The 23,981-nt window shown below is 40.0% G+C and overlaps 1 protein-coding gene across 1 annotated transcript; it reads left to right on the forward strand.

The window, feature by feature from the left end:
- Positions 1-7,389: 7,389 nt before the first annotated feature.
- bcas2 (BCAS2 pre-mRNA processing factor) lies at positions 7,390-21,254 on the forward strand. Its single transcript, XM_061889290.1, has 7 exons — positions 7,390-7,605; positions 12,091-12,183; positions 12,266-12,336; positions 20,500-20,661; positions 20,731-20,781; positions 20,858-20,938; positions 21,004-21,254. Exons 1-7 carry the CDS (start codon positions 7,513-7,515, stop codon positions 21,128-21,130), a joined length of 678 nt encoding a protein of 225 aa, XP_061745274.1. The 5' UTR covers positions 7,390-7,512; the 3' UTR covers positions 21,131-21,254.
- The last annotated feature ends 2,727 nt before the right edge of the window (positions 21,255-23,981 follow it).

The following is a 23,981-nucleotide window of genomic DNA, read 5'->3' on the forward strand; positions in this document are numbered from 1 at the left end:
GTTTGACCGCTCTGATCCATAGTAAAGCTTCACCTCCGGGAATTTTAAACAAGGAAACACCTTGTGTTTGTGTGGCTAAAGGCTAAAAGCTTCCCACCTCCATCTTTCTACTTTGACTTCTCCATTATTAATTGAACAAATTGCAAAAGATTCAGCAACACAGATGTCCAAAATACTGGGTTATTGCCCCATGAAAAGAGACAACTTTTAGCCGTAAGTGGTGCTGGGCTAATATGTACCCTCCAACCAATAACGTCACAAACACGTGTCATCATCGCGTCATCATTCCGCGACGTTTTCAACAGGAAACTCAGCGGGAAATTTAAAATTGTAATTTAGTCAACTAAACCGGTCGTATTGGCATGTTAAGATTTCATCATTGATATATAAACTATCAGACTGCGTGGTCGGTAGTAGTGGGTTTCAGTAGGCCTTTAAATTCTTTATATGGGGGTCAAACTCCAACACTGGTTTTGAGGACACAATTTTTTAGCTGCGCACAAAAACCTGACCAAAATGTACAATCGTTCATTTTGAGGCTGCGCAAACTTCATTGTAGGCTTAAACGGGGTGATAATGATGATCCCCCCCCTCCGACTGTGCCCTGTGAGAGCAACTGCTGCTTGGATTCCGAGACGGACCACTAGCCCAAGCTCTGAGGGTATATGCAAGACGCAACCCAGACCAAGACTTCACTGCTCTCCGCACAGAAGCTCTACTATTGGACTCCGAATACAGCTCAACACCATTCGAGGTAACCTGCTCAGCAGTCAATATAAAATTTGCTTCTCCGAGAACACAAGAAAATTGGGAAGAGCAGTTAAAGCGGGAAATCATGGAGGACGTTAAGGGATATATGAAGGGATATATATATATATATATATATATATATATATATATATATATATATATATATATATATATATATATATACATATATATATATATATATACATATATATATATATATATATATATATATATATATATATATATATATATATACATATATATATATATATATATATATACATATATATATATATGTATATATATATATATATATATATATATATATATATATATATATATATATATATATATGTATATATGTATGTATGGGCAGCCCGGTGGGAGAGGGGCTAGTGCGTCTGCCTCACAATACGAAGGTCCTGAGTAGTCCTGGGTTCAACCCCGGGCTCGGGATCTTTCTGTGTGGAATTTGCATGTTCTCCCCGTGACTGCGTGGGTTCCCTCCAGGTACTCCGGCTTCCTCCCACTTCCAAAGATATAGGTTGATTCGCAACCCTTAATTGGCCCTAGTGTGTGAATGTGAGTGTGAATGTTGTCTGTCTATCTGTGTTGGCCCTGCGATGAGGTGGCGACTTGTCCTGGGTGTATGCCGCCTTCCGCCCGATTGTAGCTGAGATAGGCACCAGCCCCCCCCGCGACCCCAAAGGGAATAAGCGGTAGAAAATGGATGGATATATACGCTTAAATCTCTAGACCTGTTTCATGTCTATCTGTCAAAATATATGTTTTTTTGTTTTATGCACTTTTTGTCAAAATCCTGTTCTTTTTGGGGGGGCAAAACCACAAAATGTTCAATATTTCCCCACCCCCAAAAAATCCTAAAAGGGAATGTTTGATGTGAAGTAATTAGGGCCTTAATTCATAACATTATTGATTTTTATGCGTTCTGATTTTTTGAGCAATACAATTTAAAAACTTTTTTTTTTAAGTCCCACTAAAATTATTGGGGATACTAAAGGGCCCCGCTCACAATTGTTGAAATAAATCACACTGATATAGTTTGTTTACCTTACAACGCTAATGTCTCTGGATCAACTTCAAATCGATCCGTCGGTTATAAGTTTCAATTATTTTTCCTTAGGTTTTTCTGTTTGTTTTATGCCAGTAACTTTTATAGTTGTTTTAATGGGAAACAACATGTTCACCAAAATATATGTCAAAGTGATTTTTTGGATCTGCATTATGTGGAGCCTTGAATGTGGCAAGTACTACAACATTGATTTTGATTCATTATTATTATTGTGAGAGTCCAGTCCATAGTGGATCTAATATAAAAGTGAGATTCCAGTCAATAGTGGATCTAACATAATAGTGTGAGATTCCAGTCCATACTGGATCTAACATAATAGTGTGAGAGTCCAGTCCATAGTGGATCAAACATAGTAGTGAGAGTCCAGTCCATAGTGGGGCCAGTAGGAGATCATCTTGAGTGGAGACAAGTCAGCAGCGCAGAGACATCCCCAACTGATGCACAGATGGGTGGTCCACCCTGGGTCCCCACTTTGGACAGCTAGCGCTTCATCTGTGGTCACGGAATCTGTGCCCCTCCACAAAGGAGAGAGGGGCAGAGCAGAAAAGAAACAGCAAATTAACTGGTCTAAAAGGGGGGTCTATTTAAAGGCTAGAGTATCCATCCATCCATCCATTTTCTAGTATACAAATGAGTTTTAAAATTGGACTTAAATATTTTACTGAGGTAGCATTTCCAACTGTTACCGGAAGGGTATTCCAGAGTACTGGAGCCCCAATATAAAACGCTCTATAGCCCGCAGACTTTTTTTGGGCTCACTAATAAGCCAGAGTTCTTTGAACGCAGATTTCTTGCAGGGACATATTGTACGATACAATCACCAAGATTGGATGTAGCAAGACCGTGTAGTATTTTATACGTAGTATAAACCTTAAAGTCACAGAATTATTCACAGAATAAAAAAAATGAGTTTAACAAAAAGCCTGATCAAAAAGTTGTGTCCTAAACATTTGTTTTTTTTTGTTGTTTTTTTAAATCAACAGTCTGTGCAGTCCTGGGCCTCCCTGGCAGGTGAACTGGGTGGCTTTTTTGACAACGTCTATACATTTGAACAAGAATCCTTCCGGAAAAGCACAGCCCTGGAAGCCCATGAGCCAAACTGAAACGCTAACGTTAGCATGCCGACACAAGTGATGTGTCTGTGAGGCGTACACATGCACAAGTGGCGAGAAAAGCTAGCATGCTAATGTTAACGTGCTCAAAATTAGCATGTGCCATATCCTAAATTATGTGACTGAGGGCGCGGGGGGAAATTTGACCAAATGTCAAAGGTCAGATCAACGTCACAACATCCATCCATGTTCTACCGCTTGTGTGTTGTTTGTAAAACAGGTTGTGTGTGTGATGCGTCAGTGCAGTAGAACTGCGTAGAAGTGCTTGTAGTTAGCGCATGTTGCATTTTGCATATTGCATGCTGCTTCTGCCTGTTACTGTCTGCTTTCAGCTACTGCCACCGGCTAGCCCTTTTTACAGGGGGTTGGAGGGGGGAAAGAGGAACCGAGCGCGTAAGCCTCCTCTTGCCGGTACACAGCCTCTCCACCACCAAGACTCCTACAGTGCCTCCTCGCGGCCACACACGGTAACTGGGACCTCATAGTCCCAAGCTAAACTGTAGGGGATCTCGAAGCAGCAGTGGGGCCCAGAGGCGAGGTGTGCAGGCCCACCGGTGTGTGGACACGCCCTCGCATCCGCCAACCACTGCCCCATCTATGGGTCAAATGGTTGTTATCCCCCCACCCCCACCCCCACTCGCTGCCTTGTGCTACCTTTGGGAGAAGGAAAGGCTACAGGAGAAAACCCAGAAATAAAATCAGGAATGGAGCCCCTGAGGCGACTGGGTGTCATTGCTGACCCCCCGCTGGCAGCTCCTGCAGCCAAGCCGATGCCAGATGTATTGCCTTGCTTTCCTCTGGACCACATCGACACGGCCGAGAGGGGGATCTTGATGTCTGGGCAACCCAAGATCTCCATACTTTCTGCCCAGGCTTGCGCCACGGAGAGGTCACTCCAGCCTCTCCCAAAAAGGGAGAAAACAACACGGACGCCGGCAGTCTTAAGTTCCACCCAATTGGCGCCAACTTCGACGGTGGGAGAAAGCATTGACTCAAGAAAGAATGAACTCCCCCCAGGCGCAACCCATCGTCACTACTGACGGACGTATGCCTATATTCCCTTTGGAATATAGGCATTTTGACGAATTAAACACCTTTCAATTTATCGCTCTCGGAGCGATGACGTCAGAACGTGACGTCATCCAGGTAGTCAACGCCATTTTCTCTACCACATTACACGCAGCAAGTCAAATCAGCTCTCTTATTTTCCGTTTTTTCGACTGTTTTCCGGTACCTTGGAAACAATATGCCTCGTCGGTGTGTTGTCGGAGGGTGTAACAACACGCACAGGGACGGATTCAAGTTGATTTACGCAGAATGTGAATCGATTAGCACGGCATGCTAATCGATGCTAATATGCTATTTAGGCCAGCTGTATGTACTTATTGCAGCATTATGCCTCATTTGTACCTATATTTACATCCAGCCTTTCTCTCCACCCACATTTAATGCCAAACAAACACTTACCAATCGACGGATTTAAATTGCTCCAGTGTCAAGAGATGCGAAATTCCATTCGTTTGGTTTTTACCGGCGATGCTACGACAGACATGGCACAGAGATGGCAAGAATGTCTGGATATCCTGCGACACTCAAAGCAGATGCATTCCCAACGATAAAGTCAACGAAATTACAAGGTGAGTTTTGTTGATGTTGTTGACTTATGTGCTAATCAGACATATTTGGTCGCGGCATAACTGCCAGCTAATCGATGCTAACATGCTATTTAGGTTAGCTGTATGTACATTTGAAACTATATTTGCCTCCAGAATTTCCTACCACCCACATTTACTGCGAAACAAACACTTACCAATCGACGGATTTAAGTTGCTCCAGTGTCAATGCGAAAGTCCTGATCGTTTGGTCCGCACATTTTACCGGCGATGCTAAGGCAGACATGCATCGACGAATACCGTCAACAGCTATTCGCTCAATAGCTTCAGTTTCTTCTTCAATTTCGTTCTCGCTATCTGCCTCAGTACTCCAACCATCCGTTTCAATACATGCGTAATTTGTTGGATCGCTTAAGCCGCTAAAATCCGAGTCTGAATCCGAGCTAATGTTGCTATATCTTGCTGTGCTATCCACCATCTGTTTGTATTGGCATCGCTATGTGACGTCACAGGAAAATGGACAGTGGCTTCGCAAATAGCGAAAATCAAGCACTTTAAAGCTTTTTTTAGGGATATTCCGGGACGGGTAAAATTTTGAAAAAAACTTTGAAAAATAAAATAACCACTGGGAACTGATTTTTATTGGTTTCAACCCTTCTGAAATTGTGATAATGTTCCCCTTTAAGTCGGGGTATGATCTTGACTAGATGTCGATATCAACACCAATATCAATATCGCCCCCTTGTGTTGATGATAACAGTCATAACTTCTTACCACATTCCCCGATCTTCCTGAAATTTTTGATGGTGCAAAACTGAGAGTCAGAACGCGTCACTTTTAATTTGTCAGTTGTTTTGAAAATAATAATGTGCATATATTTCATTGGACAGGCCTATAAAAGTCAACTGTGGGTTTTGAGTGTAGACTTTTTTTGATAGAATTAAGTTATTAGTAGATTGCAGAGTACAGTACATATTCCGTACAATTGACCACTAAATGGTAACACCCGAGTAAGTTTTTCAACTTGTTTAAGTCAGGGTCCACGTTAATCAATTCATGGTAAATGCTTGGCAGCTGTTCATTGAGATAACCACGATGGGTTTGTGCAAGAAGGTGGGGTCCCCTCCTCCCTCATCTGTTTTGTCCAAGTTTCAGTTGATTGAGATAACGATGAGCTCTTATCTAAGCCCTACCATGGGGACGGCATTGTGATGATTGCAACAGATACCGTGCAAATGCTTGTCAGAGTTAAAATCCCGCCCAAACCCTCAAAGGAGGGTGAGCAATCTTCACAGCAACAGTGACAGTTTCATACCATTAGGTGGACATATCCCTAAAACAATTACATTGCAGTCTAAATTGCTATTTATTATTAGGGACTAGGGTTATCCCGATACCAAAACGTATTTTGGTACTTTGTATACTTTGATACTTTTTCTAAATAATTGTGGCCGCAAAAAATGTCATTATTGGCTTTATTTCACAAACAAATCTTAGGGTACATTAAACATATGTTTCTTATTGCAATTGTATTCCTTAGATAAAATAGTGAACATACTAGACAACTTGTCGTTCAGTGGTAAGTAAACAAAGACTCCTAATTAGTCTGCTGACGTACGCAGTAACATATTGTCATCTATCTACCTATTATTTTTGTTACGTTCGACGGGGGAAGGAGATGACACAACGACAGGATGAAGCTCAACAGGTTTATTGAGCTTGATTATGTGGTGGAGTGTCTATGCTACTAATGGGGTATGAGGCAAGACGATGTGAGGAATTCCATCCATCCAATCCTACCGCGTGTCCTGTACGGGGTCGCGGGGGGTCTCTGGAGCCTATCTCAGCTGCATTTGGGCGGAAGGCGGGGCACACCCTGGATAAGTTGCCACTTCATCGCAGGGCGATGTGAGGAATTAATAAACAATAATAGATTTTATTTGTAAAAATCACTTTACATTGAGCATACAACCTCAAGGTGCTACAGTGTATTAAAAAGATAAAAAGATAATAAAAATAAAAATAAAAATAAAAACTAGAACTAGCACACATATATATAAAAAAAGGCTTTTTTTTAAAAGAAGGGTTTTTAAGCCTTTTTTAAAAGCATCCACAGTCTGTTGTTCCCTCAGGTGGTCAGGGAGAACGTTTCACAGACTGGGAGAGGCGGAGCAGAAAGCCCTGTCTCCCATTCTTCGTATTCTTGTCCTCGAAGGTTGGAGGAGGTTAGTCTGTCCGGAACGGAGGTGTCGTACACTGAATGTATTTTACACTGAATTTTATCCATACTGATTTTTTTTTGTACTGAATTTTACACTGACCTCTTTTTAGACTAATTTTTGATCCATTGAATGTTTTTTTACACTGAATGTTTATACACGGAATTTTTTTTACGCACAATTTTTTTAGACATAATTTTTATACTTATTTTTTTAGACTATTTTTTTTTTTTTACAAGGAATTAAAAAAAACTTATATATGTTTTTAATCTATTTTTTGGACTGAATTTTATACACGGAATTATAAAACACATAATTTGTTTTAATACACTTATTTTTTTAGACTGATTTTTTTTTAATTGGATGGATGGATGGATGGAATTTAAAATATATATTTTTTTAAACGAAATTGTCAGCCTAATTTGATGTAAAAAAATCCAGTTCACAAAATTCAACAGCAAAAATTCAGTGTCAAAAAACCTTTCGTAATAAATACACAAATTCACATCCATATGGAACATCAGACACCAAAACAAAGCACCGCATTGCGCATTCCCACCTGCCACCGCTAGCTGACAGTAGTGCGTCTTCACTAGCCACAGCTGCCTCGACACCGAAGAAGAAAAAACCCGGAAATGAACACCCTCGCAGTTCACTGCAGTACTAACAAACAAAATCGGCTACGTTGAAGGAGAGAAACGTACTTTTCTTAAGTTATTAGTATTATGGCTGGAACTGCCTCGGTTGCCGGTGAAGTGTTTGTTGATGCATTACCGTATTTCGACCAAGGTTACGATGCGACCGGTGTTCGAGAAGCGGTGAGTAAACAAAGCGTGTCGAAGAGCTAAAATGCTAATAGCCGCATGTGCTAGCTACAAGTAGATACGTGACAACAATGCAAAATATCTCAAAGTATTTTTAAAGACCTCGGATAAAAAAAAACTTTCCAATGCTACTTGAACATTCGCGATTGGCCAATGAATCAAGGCGTTAATGCATGGAATAAAAAGTAAATTGAATGTCAGTAACCCACATAAAATCACTTAATGACAAAATAAAACCCTCGATTAATGTATTAATATTGTATTTCGTTAATCAGAGACGTTACAAACAATAGAAAATAGAACACATTATCTGGAGTGTTCAAATAGGGTTGTCCACGGCATAGACATGTTCTAAGTAGACGCAGCATTGGCTGCTGTGACGGGAGAAATTGGGCCGCCATCTTGAAGTGGTGACGAGCAGTCCAAGCTGACAGTTGACGGGAGGAAAACAAAGATGGTGTTCAGCCTTTTCCTGCTCAAATGAGGGGACTGTTGAAAATAGGAATCGGGGGATTGCTTTTCACACGCAGGAGCCAGATAAGGTGGTTCGGGCATCTGGTCAGGATGTCACCTGAACGCCTCCCTAGGGAGGTGTTTCGGCACGTCCGACGGGTAGGAGGCCACGGGGAAGACCCAGGACACGTTGGGAAGACTGTCTCCCGGCTGGCCTGGGAACGACTTGGCATCCCCCGGGAGTAGCTGGACCAAGTGGCCGGGGAAAGGGAAGTTTGGGCCTCCCTGCTTAGGCTGCTGTCCCTGTGACCCAACCTCGGATAAGCGGAAGAAGATGGATGGATGGACGTAAGATTTAAAATTAACGTACTATTGGTTGTATTTTGTGAAAAGAATATCGCCACAGAGTTGAGAAAGAGCAAAAATCTTCAATAGTACTGAAATCGTAGCCGCTTGCCCAGTGGTTCTCAACCTTTTTTCAGTGCTGTACCCCCTGTAAACATTTTTTTTTATTCAAGTACCCACTAATCAGAGCAAAGCATTTTTGGTTGAAAAAAAAGAGTTAAAAAAGTAAAATACAGCACTATGTCATCAGATTCTGATTTATTAAATTGTATAACAGTGCAAAATATTGCTCATTTGTAGTGGTCTTTCTTAAACTATTGGGATATAAAAATAACTGAAAATTTGTTGAAAAATAAGCAAGTGATTCAATTATAAATAAAGAATGTGAGTGTCTGTCTATCTGTGTTGGCCCTGCGATGAGGTGGCGACTTGTCCAGGGTGTACGCCGCCTTCCGCCCGATTGTAGCTGAGATAGGCACCAGCGCCCCCCGCCACCCCAAAGGGAATAAGCGGTAGAAAATGGATGAATGGATAAAGATTTCTACACATAGAAGTAATCATCAACTTAAAGGGCCCTCTTTGGGGATTGGAATAGAGATCCATCTGGATTCATGAACTTAATTCTAAAAATTTCTTCACAAAAAAATAAATCTTTAACATCAATATTTATGGAACATGTCCACAAAAAATCTAGCTGTCAACACTGAATATTGCATTGTTCCATTTTTTTCCTCAGTTTATGAACTTACATTCATATTTTGTTGAAGTATTATTCAATAAATAAATTTACAAAGGATTTTTGAATTGTTGCTATTTTTAGAATATTAAAAAAAAAATCTCACGTACCCCTTGGCATCCCTTCAAGTACCCCCAGGGGTACGCGTACCCCCATTTGAGAACCACTGCGCTAGCAAACAAGAGTATGACCAATGAAATTAATTACATTAAAAAATGTCATAGTTGAATAACAAAGTTGAAATATATGATGAGGATAAATATTGAAAAAGCCAACAGGGGTAAACGTTAGGACCACAGTCCAGATTGTGTGGTGTGGAGGTATAGACTGCTTTTTCAATAAAAGGACCACAAGTATGTAACTCTCTACCTGACACTTTGAAAAGTATACCTGCACTTGGCACTTTCATAAAAACAACAAAATTGTGGCTAGTTGACCGACAATCGTGTTCCCACATTTAGTTTTTACTAATTTTCACAAATTGTTTTTTATCGAGTCTGCACTTTGTCTGTGTTATTATTATTATTATTATTGGCTTTTATCTAGTTTGCTATTATTACTTTTTATCTAGTTTGCTATTATTAGTGTTATCATCATTATCAACTCATTTTTGCCTTATTCTTTTTATTTTCCTATTTTTAATGATCTTAGATATGTGTTGTTGTTGTTGGGGACAAGTGTTGTAAATAAGCTTTGGCTACAAACACTGTGATGACAGTGGCTATACAGTATTAAACAAGTCTAAATTTAGACTAGCTTTCCAACCCAATTTTGTGTAGCCCACCTTCGTGAAATGTGTCATTTGTCGTTTTTGTGTCATCATGCCTTCAGTGTGCACATTGTATATAGTTTTCTGCAGACCTATGAAATGCTCAATTTTGTCTTCGTTATGTTGTCAGAATCCACCTGAACGCTTAATTTGTATGGGAAAATCACAAATAAATCTTCTGGGGGAGGATGACCCCCCTAGAGGGGTTAGGTTTACAAACTTTCAGCCCCACCTAAAAGAAAATTCACCAGCCGCCACTGAATTGTCTTATATTTTAGGCAAAGTATAAGACAATACTTTAACAGTATAATTGTAACCAGGAATGAGTCTTCAATTAACAATATTCAAATACATTGTTGGGTAAGACAGAATTTGGTTTTATTCTGAATCCAGTGAATTAGACTGGTGGTTTTAGCTGAAATAAAGACTTTTAGGTGTTTATATATGTTTATGGCAGGCGTGTTTATCCAAAGCGACATACATCAAAAATACTTATAAAACAATCACTGTAAACATTTATAATTTAAGGGAAGAATGTAATACAAAATATCAATACAAAGTGTAAAGACCGAATAAACTCTGCTGTTGCAGCAACAGAGATACAGTCTGTAGGTCCCTAAGATATATAGATATTTAATATATTCATACATTGTTTATGTAGGATATACCCATGTATATATAAGATAATCATATAGTTTCTTCAAATTAAAAATAGCTGACCGTTTTGTTCCCCCTTCTCTGGGATTATATTCCCAGTTTTGATCTCGGATGTCTTGTCACTTGTAGCATATAAGAATATTCTATTACTGTTAAGCAAACTATGAATAATAAAACACGCCAAAACATGTGTCCTTTATCATAGCTACACCTATGACAAAAAAACATGTGAAAATCGTCAGCGCAAGTAGGCAGTAGCGGTCAATGCTGCGTCTACTTATAAAATGTTAATGGTCCACAGATGATACCTTTTTGAAAAGGCTATCTAAAAAAATATATTTTGCATTTTCTAAATAATTAATTTGAAAAACTTGGAATTTTTCAAAGCAGGTGAATGATACCTCAAAGCAGTGCTTCAATCTGTTATGCCCCTAGTAGGAAGAAAACATTCCGCTGCGACTATAAATAGTATCATTTGTCTATAAAATTGTTATAAGTACACCTCTGCGTAACATTGTATCCTTATTAAAATAAAAAAAATAAATACAGATCAACTTACAACAAACCATAACTTTAGTAAAGCGATTTAAAGTGCAACAATCTTTTTTCTGGAAATAGAAAAATAATTGACTTGACCTGTTTGATACTGAAAAAGTAAAATTAAGTAAATATAATAAATACAAATTGATCTGCAATATTAATTCAGGGGCACAATATATAAAACACTTTTAACTACAAAGAAAAAATGAGTAAAACAATTTGTGCTGATTTTAAAAAAATATATATTTTCAAAATGAGGAATTGAGGATTAATGGCTGCAATGAGCACGTTTTGTAGTGCACAGCTTTGATGATACTGATAAAGCATATTCCCGAGGCCACACATGTCCTACTATTTGAGAAGGACCGCCTTGAAAGGGTTCAATAAAAATAATTCCGTGCAGTGTTGTCATCATGACAGTGTCAAGGTACAGATATACCGTTTTAATACAAACAATGATTTAAAAAACATAAAACGCCATTTATAGCAAATTATTGTGCATTAATTTGGTATTATCTGACTATAGTGGAGTTTTCTGGATGAAATGTTGCCATTTTTGTAGATTTTCTCAGCTGCTTCCCCGCACAGGCATTTTAGGTACGCACAAAAACCTTGATCCAAGGCGTCATATTTCAGGCTAAGGAGGATCGATATGTATACAATCATTAAAAACTATAAGTAGGGACTAAATCGTATCTTCGGGTATAGTTTTGTATGATCTTGAGATGTAAAATTTCGCCTGTCGAAATCCGACCTGGAAATTTAGAGGTCGAGGTACTTCTAGAAATTGTGAACTCCTCTGAACCTCTTCAATTTGTTGAAAATAATAACGGATGTCGCAAACGGCCATGATCATAGCGGTCACAAGCTGCCGCTGCCACGGCGATAAGTAGGTCAGGAGCCGGTAGTGACATAGCTTACCTATTGGCAAGCACGGTTTGTTGTTTGTGGGTTAAAACGCTCTGTAACACTTCTGCAGGCTTTAGCATTAGTGGAGGAGGAAACCAGAAGATACAGACCAACCAAAAACTACCTGAGCTACCTGACAACGCCTGACTTCTCCACTTTCGAGGTGACAAACTTTAGAAACTTGGGGACATTGCTCCCAAAGGGTATGGCGTCGAATAAAGTGGTAAAATCTTGTCGTCCTCCAGACCGAGATCATGAAGAATGAATTTGAGCGGCTGTCTTCTCGGCAGCCCATGGACCTTCTGAGCATGAAGAGGTGAGTTCCAGACGTCGTTTTTAAAGAATGTTTGTCTTGTTCTGAATTACAGATCGACCGATATGTTTTTTTCAGGACCGAGTATTAGTCGTTAAGTAGACAAATAACCGATTTTGATTTGCAGTTAAAGTTACTTAAACATGATTATTATATGGCAGTAAACAAGGCTTTAAGATATTTTCTTAAACATAATTTTTTTAGGAAAGGTGGGACCAGGAGCGACATGTTTTAATTTTGTTTAATTAAGCATAAAAAAACATCAAATACCTTACTTATGTGTGTCCAAGAGAAACGTCAACATTTGCATTTCAAAATATGGAAAATATCCTGGGATAATTGGTAAATCCTAAATCTCACCATCTCTTATATTTTAGAACAGTTTCTGGGTTTCATTATTGTAAGGTTTCCTCGTGAGGAATATTAAACATTTATCATATTTTGCGGACTATAAAGCGCACTCAAAATCCTTTTATTTTCTCAAAAATGGACAGTGCGCTTTAAAACCCTGTGCGCCAAATGTACGGAATAATTCTGGTTTTGCTTACCAACCTCAAAGCTATTTTATTTGGTACACGGTGAAATGATGAGTGTGACCAGTAGATGGCAGTCACACATAAGAGATACGTGTAAACTGCAAGACGCCGATAAACATCAAAACTTTAAATGTTCCATTGAAAATAAAGAACATTACATACGGCGCTCAAAAATCTGTCAAATTGTTTTAGTACTACTTTGAAGCCGCACAGCTTGATGGATTGTCGGCCCATTCTGGTAGTCAGAAAAACAAGCACTACTATGGTGTTAGTATAAGGCCCAAAAAATGGCACCCATTTGCAGACACAATATTATGAAAAAGCAACTTTTCTTACCTTCTGGTACCTGCTGATGTGTATTTGGGATCTGCATAAGTCCTAAAAATGTACGCATGTCTGCCACTGTAGTCCGTGGCTTCTTCTTTTCCTCTATGTTCTTTTTATGGGGCATTCACCCTCTGCTGTGGCCATTTCTAATATAAAGTAGTGTAAAGTGCTAACTTATATCTCTCTATGGAAGCGCTAATCACTACCAGTGTAGTGGGTTTACATAATTCACCCAAGGAACTTTAGTTGTTAGAGAGTCCCGGTCGGATGGTTTTTCACAGGACACATTTACACGGTTGAGGAGATGCTGCCTTTGTAGTCAGTGCCGATTCCGTAGTCAATAAGCTTCTTCTTTTCTTTTTCTCTGTTATGGTACATCCATCCTCTGCTGTTGCCATTTCTAATAGAAAGTAGTGTCAAGTTCTTATATCTGTCAGTAAACTCGCCATGGAAGCGCTAAAACATACCGGTGTAGTGTGTTTACATTATTCATCCAAGGAACTTTAGTAATTAGAGTGTTCTGGTCGGATGGTTTTTCACGGGACACATTTCTGGCATTATTGCACAAGAGAGCCACGGATGAGGAGATGCTGCTCCGTTATTGATTGAAGTAAAGTGTGAATGTCATTAAAACATTTAGCTCCATCTTTTGACAATTCTTCCACTCCCGTCCTTGTGCTACACCGCTACAACAAAGATGACGGGGAGAAGACGCTGTCAAAGGTGAGTCAGAAAGTGACTTGAAGTAGATTTGCAAAACAACATCTATGCAACATTTTGACCAAAGAACCACCATTACATGTTATGTACACCACAAGTAAATCTTTTACATTAGGAAAAAACTCATAATACGACCCCTTTAATGCACCTTATAACCCGGTGTGCCTTTTGAATGAAAAAAGACCTGAATAGACCCGCACATTGGCAGTGCGCCTTATAATCCGGTGCGCCCTACGGTCCAAAAATTATGGTAAATAAAAACAATTCTGTGCTCCTTCACCTAGAGACATTTTTTTCAAGATGGCCGACATCATTTCTTACTGGATGTTACAGAAAGTATGAGAATGTATGAGCTGCTGCCTGCTCCTCTTCACTTATATAAAGGGCCAATACACCCCCTCGCCCTACTTTTCAGCCCTATTGTTAGATTTAACGTGTTCCCGTGACTCTTATATAACATACCGTATTTTCTAGACCATAGGGCGCACCGGATTATAAGGTGCACTGCCGATGAATGGGTCTAGTCAGGTTTATTTTCATACAAAAGGTGCACCGGATTTTAAAGCGCATTAAAGGAGTCTTATTATTATGACTTTTTTCCAAATGTAAAAGACTTCCCTGTGGTCTACATAACGTTTAATGGTAGTTCTTTGGTCAAAATGTTGCATAGATGATGTTTTACAGATCATCTTCAAGCCGCTTTCTGACAGTCGCTTCCGGATGCGCCGTTTTGTGGGCGGTCTTATTTACATGGCTCACCTTCGATAGCGTCTTCTCCCCGTCATCTTTGTTGTAGTGGCGTAGCGTGCAAGGACGGGAGTGAAAGAAGTGTCAAAAGATGGTGCTAACTGTTTTAATGACATTCAGACTTTACTTCAATCAATAACCGGAGCAGCATCTTCTCATCCGGAAACAAAACCGGAAATGTGTCCCGTGAAAAACTGTCTCTAATAACTAATAACTGGAACTCTCTAATAACTAAAGTTCCTTGGGTGAATAATGTGAACTTACTACACAGGTATGGTTTAGCGCTTCCATGGCGAGTTTACTGACAGATATAAGAAATAACTTCACACTACTTTATATTAGAAATGGCAACAGCGGAAGATGAATGTCCCATAACAAGAAGATATAGAAAAAGAAAAAGCTTATCGACTGTGGACTCCGCCTTTGTAGTCTGTGACGAGTCCACAGTCGAACGCGCTCAATTTTTCAGGACTTATGCGAATCCTAAATAGAGAACAGCAGGTACCCGAGTTAAGAAAAGTTTATTTTGCTTAATATTGGGAAAACAAAACGCCAGATAATGTCTTACCTTATACACACACCATAGTAATACTCCTATGTTGATGCACAGTACAATCCATCAAGCGGTGTGGCTTCATAGCTTACTAAAGTCATACTAAAACATTTTGACAGATTCTTGAGCGCCGTGTGTAATTTTCTATATTTTCAATGGAACATATAAAATGTTGGTGGTTTTCATATTGCCAACGTATTGCAGTCTACACGTATCTCTTATGTGTGACTACAATCTACTGTTCATACTTATCATTACGCCATGTACCAAATGAAATTGCTTTGATGTAGGTAAGCACAACCAGAATTTTTCCTGACATTAGGCGCACTGGGTTATAAAGCGCACTGTCGAGTTTTGAGGGGAAAATTATTTTAATTGCGCCTTATAGTCCAGAAAATTTGGTACTTAAAAAACTCTGCAGACACTTTGTTTTGTTTTTTTGTTAGTGGATAAAAAACATTGTATTTCTGACATAATCATTAACTTGTTTTGTGTTGCTACACATGCTTTTACAGTACCTCAAATTCAGATTACACTGCAAGTCATTAAAGAACACAAATAACACATAATAAATAAAACACTGGTAAAAAGCACTGATACACTATATTGCCAAAAGTATTTGGCCACTCATTCAAATGATGAGAATCAGGTGTACTAAACAATTGGCCCAGTGTATAAACTCAAGCACTTTGGCATGGAGACAGTTTTTACAAACATTAGTGAAATAAAGGGCCGCTCTCAGTGATTTCCATCTTGGAACTGTCATAGGATGCCACCTGTGCAACAAATCCAGTCGTGAAATTTCCTCGCTTCTAAATATTCCAAAGTCAACTTTATTATAAGAAAAGTGAATAGTTTGGGAACAACAAAAAGTCAGCCACCAAGTGGTAGGCCACGTAAACTGACAGAGAGGGGTCGGCGGATGCTGAAGCGCATAGTGCAAAGACTATCTGCACAGTCAGTTGCTACAGAGCTCCAAACTTTGTGACCTTCCAATTAGCCCACATACAGTATGCAGAGAGCTTCATTGAATGGGTTGTCATGGCCGAGCAGCAGCATATAAACCATACATCACCAAGTCCAATGTAAAGCGTGGGATGCAGTGGTGTAAAGCACGTCGCCACTGGACTCTAGAGTAGTGGAGACGCGTTCTCTGGAGTGATGAATCACACTTTTCCATCTGGCAATCTGATGGACCAGTCTGGGTTTGGAGGTTGCCAGGAGAACGCTACATTTCGGACTGCAGTGTGTCGAGTGTGACATTTGGTGGAGGAGGAATTATGGTGGTTGGTTTTTCAAGAGTTGGACTTGGCCCCCTTGTTCCAGTGAAAGGAACTTTGAATGCTCCAGGATACCAAAACATTTTGGAAAATTCCATGGGTTGGCACTTCAAGTTCATATGTGAGTAAAAGCAGGTGGCCGAATACTATTAGCAATAAAGTGTATATACAAGTAGGGCTTTGGCGATATATTGATAGAAACGATATATCGCGGGTTTGCCTCTGCGCGATATAGAAAATTACTGTCATAATATTTGAGTATACGTTCTCACGCTGTTGTTTTTAGCTGTGGGCATTACACTACAGGCGTTTCTCACTCCTTCTTGCCTCTCCTTCTCACAGAGACGTAAAACAAGCCCACCTTCTTTCATACGTCACATACTGTCGCTCGTGTTGCGTCATACGCTCTCGCCGAGCAGAGAGGTAGCAGCATGGCTAACGTTAGCTGAGGCAGGTCGTGCAAGCGCAGCGGTGCGAGTGACATTACAAGAGAGAGAAGGTGCGAAACTGATCACAAATGGAGGAAGAACAATTAATGCCCAAAAAAACAGCAGGGGGTCCATCATCTGGCGGTGGTTTGGCTTCAAGCGGGAAGATATTCAGCGGACAACAGCAATATGCAAAGTATGTAGCAGAAGTGTTGCTACAAAAGGTAGCAGCACTACTAATTTGTTCTTTCATTTAAAAAGTCACACGCGAGAGAATGAAGAGTATTTAATAAATACAGTTTTAGTCAATTCACTTAGTTGTGATTTCCTTCTCTGCATGAAAGTTTAAAAGTAGCATATATTAATGCAGTATGAGGAAGAATGTTTTAATGTAGACACATAGAATCATATAAATCACAAAGCTGTGATTTATATGCATCAGGTGTTCATTCAAGGCTAAGGCAATATATCGAGATATATATCGTATATCGCAGTATGGCATAAAAATACCGAGATATTAATAAAAGCCAATATCGCCTAGCCCTATATACAAATCACTAAAGAATATACATAATAATAAACAGTAGCACTTAAAGAATACCAATAATAGTGAGAAGCACTGATGTAGACAAGTCATTAAAGGATTCAAATACCGGTAATAATAATTAGAAGCACTGATATATACAAGTCATTAAAGAATACAAATAATAAATAATTGAAGCTGCAAGCAGCAATGGACGGGACCGACTTTTGCTGGTGTTTCCTGCCTTTACCCATTCAACATATCTTTACCTGCACTTTACCTACCTTCCCTGCATGCTGGGGTCACTCTGTTGCTTCTTTCTTTCACCCATACATGCTGGTGCTTCCTGCCATCACCCAGACAACATATCTTTACCTGCACATTACCTACCTTCTCTGTATCCTGGAGGCAAACTGGTGCCTCCTTCTTTCACCCAGTCAACATATCTTCACCCGCACAGTACCTGCATTGTGTGGTCACGCTGGTGCTTCCTGCTTTTAAGCGGCCATCTGGAGACGGCAGCAGCATCAGCGCAGCGGTTCTTTGAAGGCTCGTAAAATCAAAACCGGAGCAGTTAGAAAAACTCTGCACAAATTTTAATCAGAAGGGTTCACAATCTTTCCTGTGCGAGTTTGAAGCCGACAAGCCGACACAACAAACGCGCTCAGAGGAAATAATGTTTGAAAAAAGGTGACGGGTTTTTACAAAACTTTTGTTTTGAAGGGGTAATTGCCGACTTCCTGTTGATTTTTGCTGAAGGATGTCAATTAATGAAATGTAAGTTTTGTCAGTGTTTTATTCCTAGGGGGCACTAGAGCGCAATTTTGAGTTTTGGGGTTTGTTTTTTTATTAAATCGCAATTTTCACCAGTCCTGATGTGTGTATCCTGTTTGGTGAGTTTTGAAACATTTTAAGGGGGTCAAATTACAGCTCAAAGAGGCAAAAATGAAATTATTTTAGGAAACTTTTGTTTTGAAGAGGTTTTCGCCAACTTCCTGTTGATTTTTGCTGAAGGGTGTAGGTGTAAGTCAGACCTACATGGAGGTGTTTGTTTCATGTCTCTATGACATTCCTGACGGAAGTTACAAGCAGTTTTGTGTGTTTTTTTTTTTTCTTCTAGGGGGCGCTAGAGCGCAATTTTGAGTTTTGGGGTTTGGTTTTTTTATTAAACGGCAATTTTCGCCAGTCCTGATGTGTGTGTAAAATATGGTGGGTTTTGAAGCATGTTAAGGGGGTCAAATTACAGCTCAAAGAGGGCGGAATAATAATAAAGAATAATAATAATAAAACCTTAGAAATACAATAAGGTCCTCCGTCCCAAAGGGACATCGGTCCCTAATAATTAGAAGCACTGATGTATACAAGTTATTTAAAGAATACAAATGATAAAAGCAGTAGTGAGAAGCACTGATGTGTACAAGTTATTAAAGATCACAAATAATCATTTACCATTTAAATAGTTTAGTAAATGTTCACTTGAAGTAAAAGTCTTATAGTACAGAAAGTTTGGGATGCCAAGCAAAAAAACAAGACATAGTAGAAAAGAAGCCCAAGCAGGGCCCTAAAACCAGGTAACATGGGTTACCTGTACTGTTAGACCTCTAGTAAACGCAATTATATACATGAACAAAGTAACCATTGTCAGCTGTTAGCATGTATCATACATTAAACATGGTGGAAATGTCTGTTACATGATACTGCAGTGATACTACTGGCTGTAATCCTGCACTGGACAATCCGACTTTAATAAAAAAAAATTGTGATATTAATCGAGATCGGATGATACGAAAAAATTGTGAAGTTTTTTTGCCATATCACCCAGCTCTATTTTATCGTTAGTTTAAAAACCAAAATACGCCCGTTGTCCCTCTTGTCTTTACACCGTGTCTGGTTGTAAGTGCTCTGTGTGTGCGCGGACTCGCATGCGCTCAGCAAGTTCACCAGGGCACAACTTCACGTCCATTAAAAATAAAAAAGACCACGGTTTTTCAAAGGCAGTATCAAACCTTTTTGAATTCATTAGTATCGGTATACTGTACAATTTTGGTAGTACCTATGGAGCTCTGTCAAAAGTACAGTACCTACTTGGTTTTAAGTAGGGCTGGGCGATATATCGATATACACGATATATCGCGGGTTTGTCTCTGTGCGATATAGAAAATTACTATATTGTAATATTCGAGTATACGTTCTGATAATATTTCTTTGAGCTGCGGGCATTACATTACAGGCTCTTCTCGCTCTTTCCTGTGTCTCCTTCTCACAGACAAGTGCACCTTCTTACACACGTCACATACTGTCACGTCATATGTCACATACGTACACGCCCTCACGAGCAGAGAGGTAGCAGCATGTGATGTTAGCAGAGCCGTGTGAGTGGTGATACGAGAGAAAAAAGGTGTGAATGAAGGAAGAATTCATTCCCAAGAAAAACAGCGGGGGGTCCATCGTCTGGCGGTGGTTTAACTTCAAATGGGAATATGTCGAACAGACAACCGTAATTTGTCAAGTGTTGGCCAAAAGCGTTGCTACAAAAAATAGCAGTACTGCTAATGTGTAGCATCATTTGAAAACATTTCCAGATCAACACTGTATGAAAAAAATAGTCAACAACAGAATTTAGTAACGTCCGTAGTAACCTACCACATAGCGAAGGACGAACACTATTCGATTTATATTATGCAGCTGATTTTTATTTGACACTTAAAATGCCTCTGACAATCTTGCACTTTCTGTATTGGAAATGACATGAACGTTTGTGCCATTGCTTAATAACTTTAATAAATACAGTTTTGGTCAATTGACTTAGTTGAAATTTTCTTCTCTGCATGAAAGTTTAAAAGTAGCATATATTAATGCAGTATGAACAAGAATGTTTTAATGTAGACACATAAAATCATCATACTGCTGTGATTATATGTATCAAGTGTTAATTCAAGGCCAAGGCAAAATATCATGGCCTAAAAATATCAAGATATTAAAAAAAGGCCATATTGCACAGCCTTAGTTTTAAGCATGTTTTAGTTTTCAGGTGATGTTTTGTCATGTGCAGGTATGAGCTGCCAGCGCCTTCTTCGGGTCAGAAGAATGACATAACCGCTTGGCAGGAGTGCGTCAACAATTCCATGGCCCAGCTGGAGCACCAGGCGGTTCGCATCGAGAATTTGGAGCTCATGTCGCAGTACGGAACCAACGCGTGGAAAGTCTACAACGAGTAAGAGAAGGATTGTTGCTGAGACGACTGGCACAAAGATGCAAACTGGTTGTGTTCTCACTCCTTCAGTAACCTGGCCTTCATGATCGAGACGGCTCAAAAGGAACTTCAAAAGTTCAGGTGAGCGGTCGCTCGTACGACATGGGAGACGCTCCCAGGCGGAATTACTGGTTTCTGCTCGTTGTCTGGCACACAGGAAGCAGATTCAAGACTTGAATTGGCAGCGTAAAAACGACCAATTAGCCGGAGGAGCCAAACTACGAGAGCTGGAGTCCAAGTAGGTCACGTCGGGGGTTTTTTTTTGGATGTGAAATCCTTTGTATCAACGTGTGCCTCCACCAGCTGGGTGGCCCTGGTGAGCAAGAACTACGAGATTGAGCGAGCCATCGTCCAGCTGGAGAACGAGATAGCCCAGCTGAAGCAACAGCAGGGGGACGAGAACAAGGAGAACATCAGGCAGGACTTTTGAGAACATCAGAGCAGGTGAAGTGCATGGTTTGACTCCATGGTCCACAGGAAGAGACGAACTGAACGCTGTCAAATCACCATCTTTTTTATGGCATTTTAATAAAGTCAAACATTATTTCTTTAAATGGACTTTTTCTCTTCTGTGAGAACATCAAAGCAGTTGAAGTGCATGGTTTGACTCCATGGTCCACAGGAAGAGACGAACTGAACGCTGTCAAATCACCATCTTTTTGATGGCATTTTAATAAAGTCAAACATTATTTCTTTAAATTGACTTTTTCTCTTCTGTAAAACCAGGACTGACATGACATGGTTTATATTATCAAAGTAGACATTAACTTCCTGCTATATCAGATATGCTCTGGTGTGCAATTTTCTCCGTGGTCATATTCATATTGATGTACATTTTATAAATGTGCACCGTTAAATATATCTTGATGACCAACAGCATCACGGCTATTTTTATTCAGACACTGTCAAAAATGCATTTTAATTTTCTTCCGCTTATCTGAGGTCGGGTCGCAGGGGAAGCAGCCCAAGCAGTGAAGCCCAGACTTCCCTCTCCCCAGCCACTTCGTCCAACTCCTCCCGGGGGATTCCGAATGGTTCCCAGGCCAGCCGGGAGACAGTCTTCCCGACGGGGTCTTCCCAGTCCTCCTGCTGGTCGGACGTGCCCTAAACACCTCCCTAGGGAGGCGTTCGGGTGGCATCCTGAGCAGATGCCCGAACCACCTCTCTGGCTCCTCTCGATGTGGAGGAGCAGCGGCTTTACTCTTAAGTTCCTCCCGGATGACAGATCTTCTCACCCTATCTCTAAAGGGAGAGACCCGCCACTTGGCGGAGGAAACTCATTTCGGACGCTTGTACCCGTGATCTTGTCCTTTCGGTCATAACCCAAAGCTCATGACCATAGGTGTGGATGGGAACGTAGATTGCCCGGTAAATTGAGAGCTTTGCCCTCCGGCTCAGCTCCTTCTTCACCACAACGGATCGATACAGCGTCCGCATTACTGAAGACGTCGTACCGATCTCACGATCCACTCTTCTCCCCCTCGTGAACAAGACTCGTAGGTACTTGAACTCCTCCACTTGGGGAAAGATCTTGGAGATGGCACTCCACCCTTTCCCGGGTGAGAACCATGGATTTGGACTGTCAAAAATAAACTTTATCAAAATATATTCATGCACTAACCACGTTGGCAGCAAGTCCTTAAAGTAAATTTTTGTTTTTAGCAGTAAAATGTGCATGTTTAAGTACTGGAGCGACGAGCTCCTTCGGCTATGACAAAGTCCAAGTGGGATTAGTCACCCGAACAAGCATGTGATTTTTCCATCTATAATCAGAATCGATCTCTTTAAAAATATAAAGAAATATTTTTAACTTTTTTCCGACTTACAACTCGACCCGTCTTTTTGCCATACCTGCCAACAACTACGGTTTTCCCGTAATGAGTACGTTTTTTGTTAATCCAGTGGTAAAATCTATGGTTTTCCATTAAAAATGATGGAATGGAATCTACCTAGCGAAGCAACTCCACGGGCAGGTGACAACATATATGGGAAACATCAACGGTAATTGGTTGGTTTAAGTATAAGAACATCCATAATTGGTTGTTTACTTCGATGAGTCACCATTGGTTAAGATTAGGGCAAAACATTAGGGACAGGTCAATCAGAGGCAAGATTTATTTCATTTATTGTCTGAGAAGTAGTTATTATTGTTGTTAGTTTAAGTGGTTGTTTTATATGCTACTGGACACCTGTATGTCCTTATGAGGGGATCAATAAAGTATTTATCCATTAGGTACACCTGCACATTCTTGGGGCGATACAGAACAACATAATAAAAATGTAAATGTTTGCAAATTTTTAAAGAATGACCCCAAAAATCACATGTCCATAAGTATTCAGTCCCTGTGCTTAATACACCTTAAGCATCAAGTCTTTTTGACCACGATGCCACAAGCTTAGCACACCTATCTTTGGGCACTTTATCTCATCCTCTTTGCAGCACCTCTCAAGCTCCATCTGGTCTGATGGGAAGATTTTCATCCAGGGTGTCTCTACATTGCAGCATTCATCTTTCCCTCTGTCCTGACTAGTCCCCCAGTTCCTGCCGCTGAAAACCAACCCCACAGCATGATGCTGCCACCACCATACATCACTGTAGGGATGGTCATGAGCGGTGCCTGGTTTCCTCCAAACATTTCACATCAAAGACTTGAGTATTTTTCTTATCAGACCAGAGAATTTAGTTTCTCATGGTCTCAGAGTCTTTCAGGTGCATTTTGGTTAACTTTTGACTAAGAAATGGCTTCAGTCTAGCCACTCTACCATACAGGCCTGATTGGTGGATTGTCCTAATGGAAGGTTCAGAGGAATGGTGTAGTTCTGAAGCAGTGACCATGGTCTTGAAGACAGCACTGTACAGAGGGATCCTGGATGAAAACCAATGATTCAAAAAGACTTGAGGCTGTAAATGCTGCCAAAAGTGGATCACCCAAGTATCAGGCAAAGTCTGAATACATATGTTCGTGTCATTTTTGAGTTTCTTATTTTTAATACATTTGCAAATATTTTTAGATTTATTTTTATGTCTATGTGGTGCTAAATGTACAAACATGAGAAATAAAATATACTTTTTTTGATTGAAGCAAATGGTTGAAATGACACAAGGAGTGAAAAAACTTTAGGGGTGTGAATACTTTCCCTACCCACTGTGTCTGTACGTTTACGTATATATATATGTACACATATGTATATAGACACACAACCAGTGGTGAGTACAGTCACGTTACAGACACACAACTAGTGGCGAGTACAGGTCATGTTACAGACGCACAACTAGTGGT

This window comes from Nerophis ophidion, linkage group LG27 (genome assembly GCF_033978795.1).
Source record: "Nerophis ophidion isolate RoL-2023_Sa linkage group LG27, RoL_Noph_v1.0, whole genome shotgun sequence".
Taxonomy (NCBI): domain Eukaryota; kingdom Metazoa; phylum Chordata; class Actinopteri; order Syngnathiformes; family Syngnathidae; genus Nerophis; species Nerophis ophidion.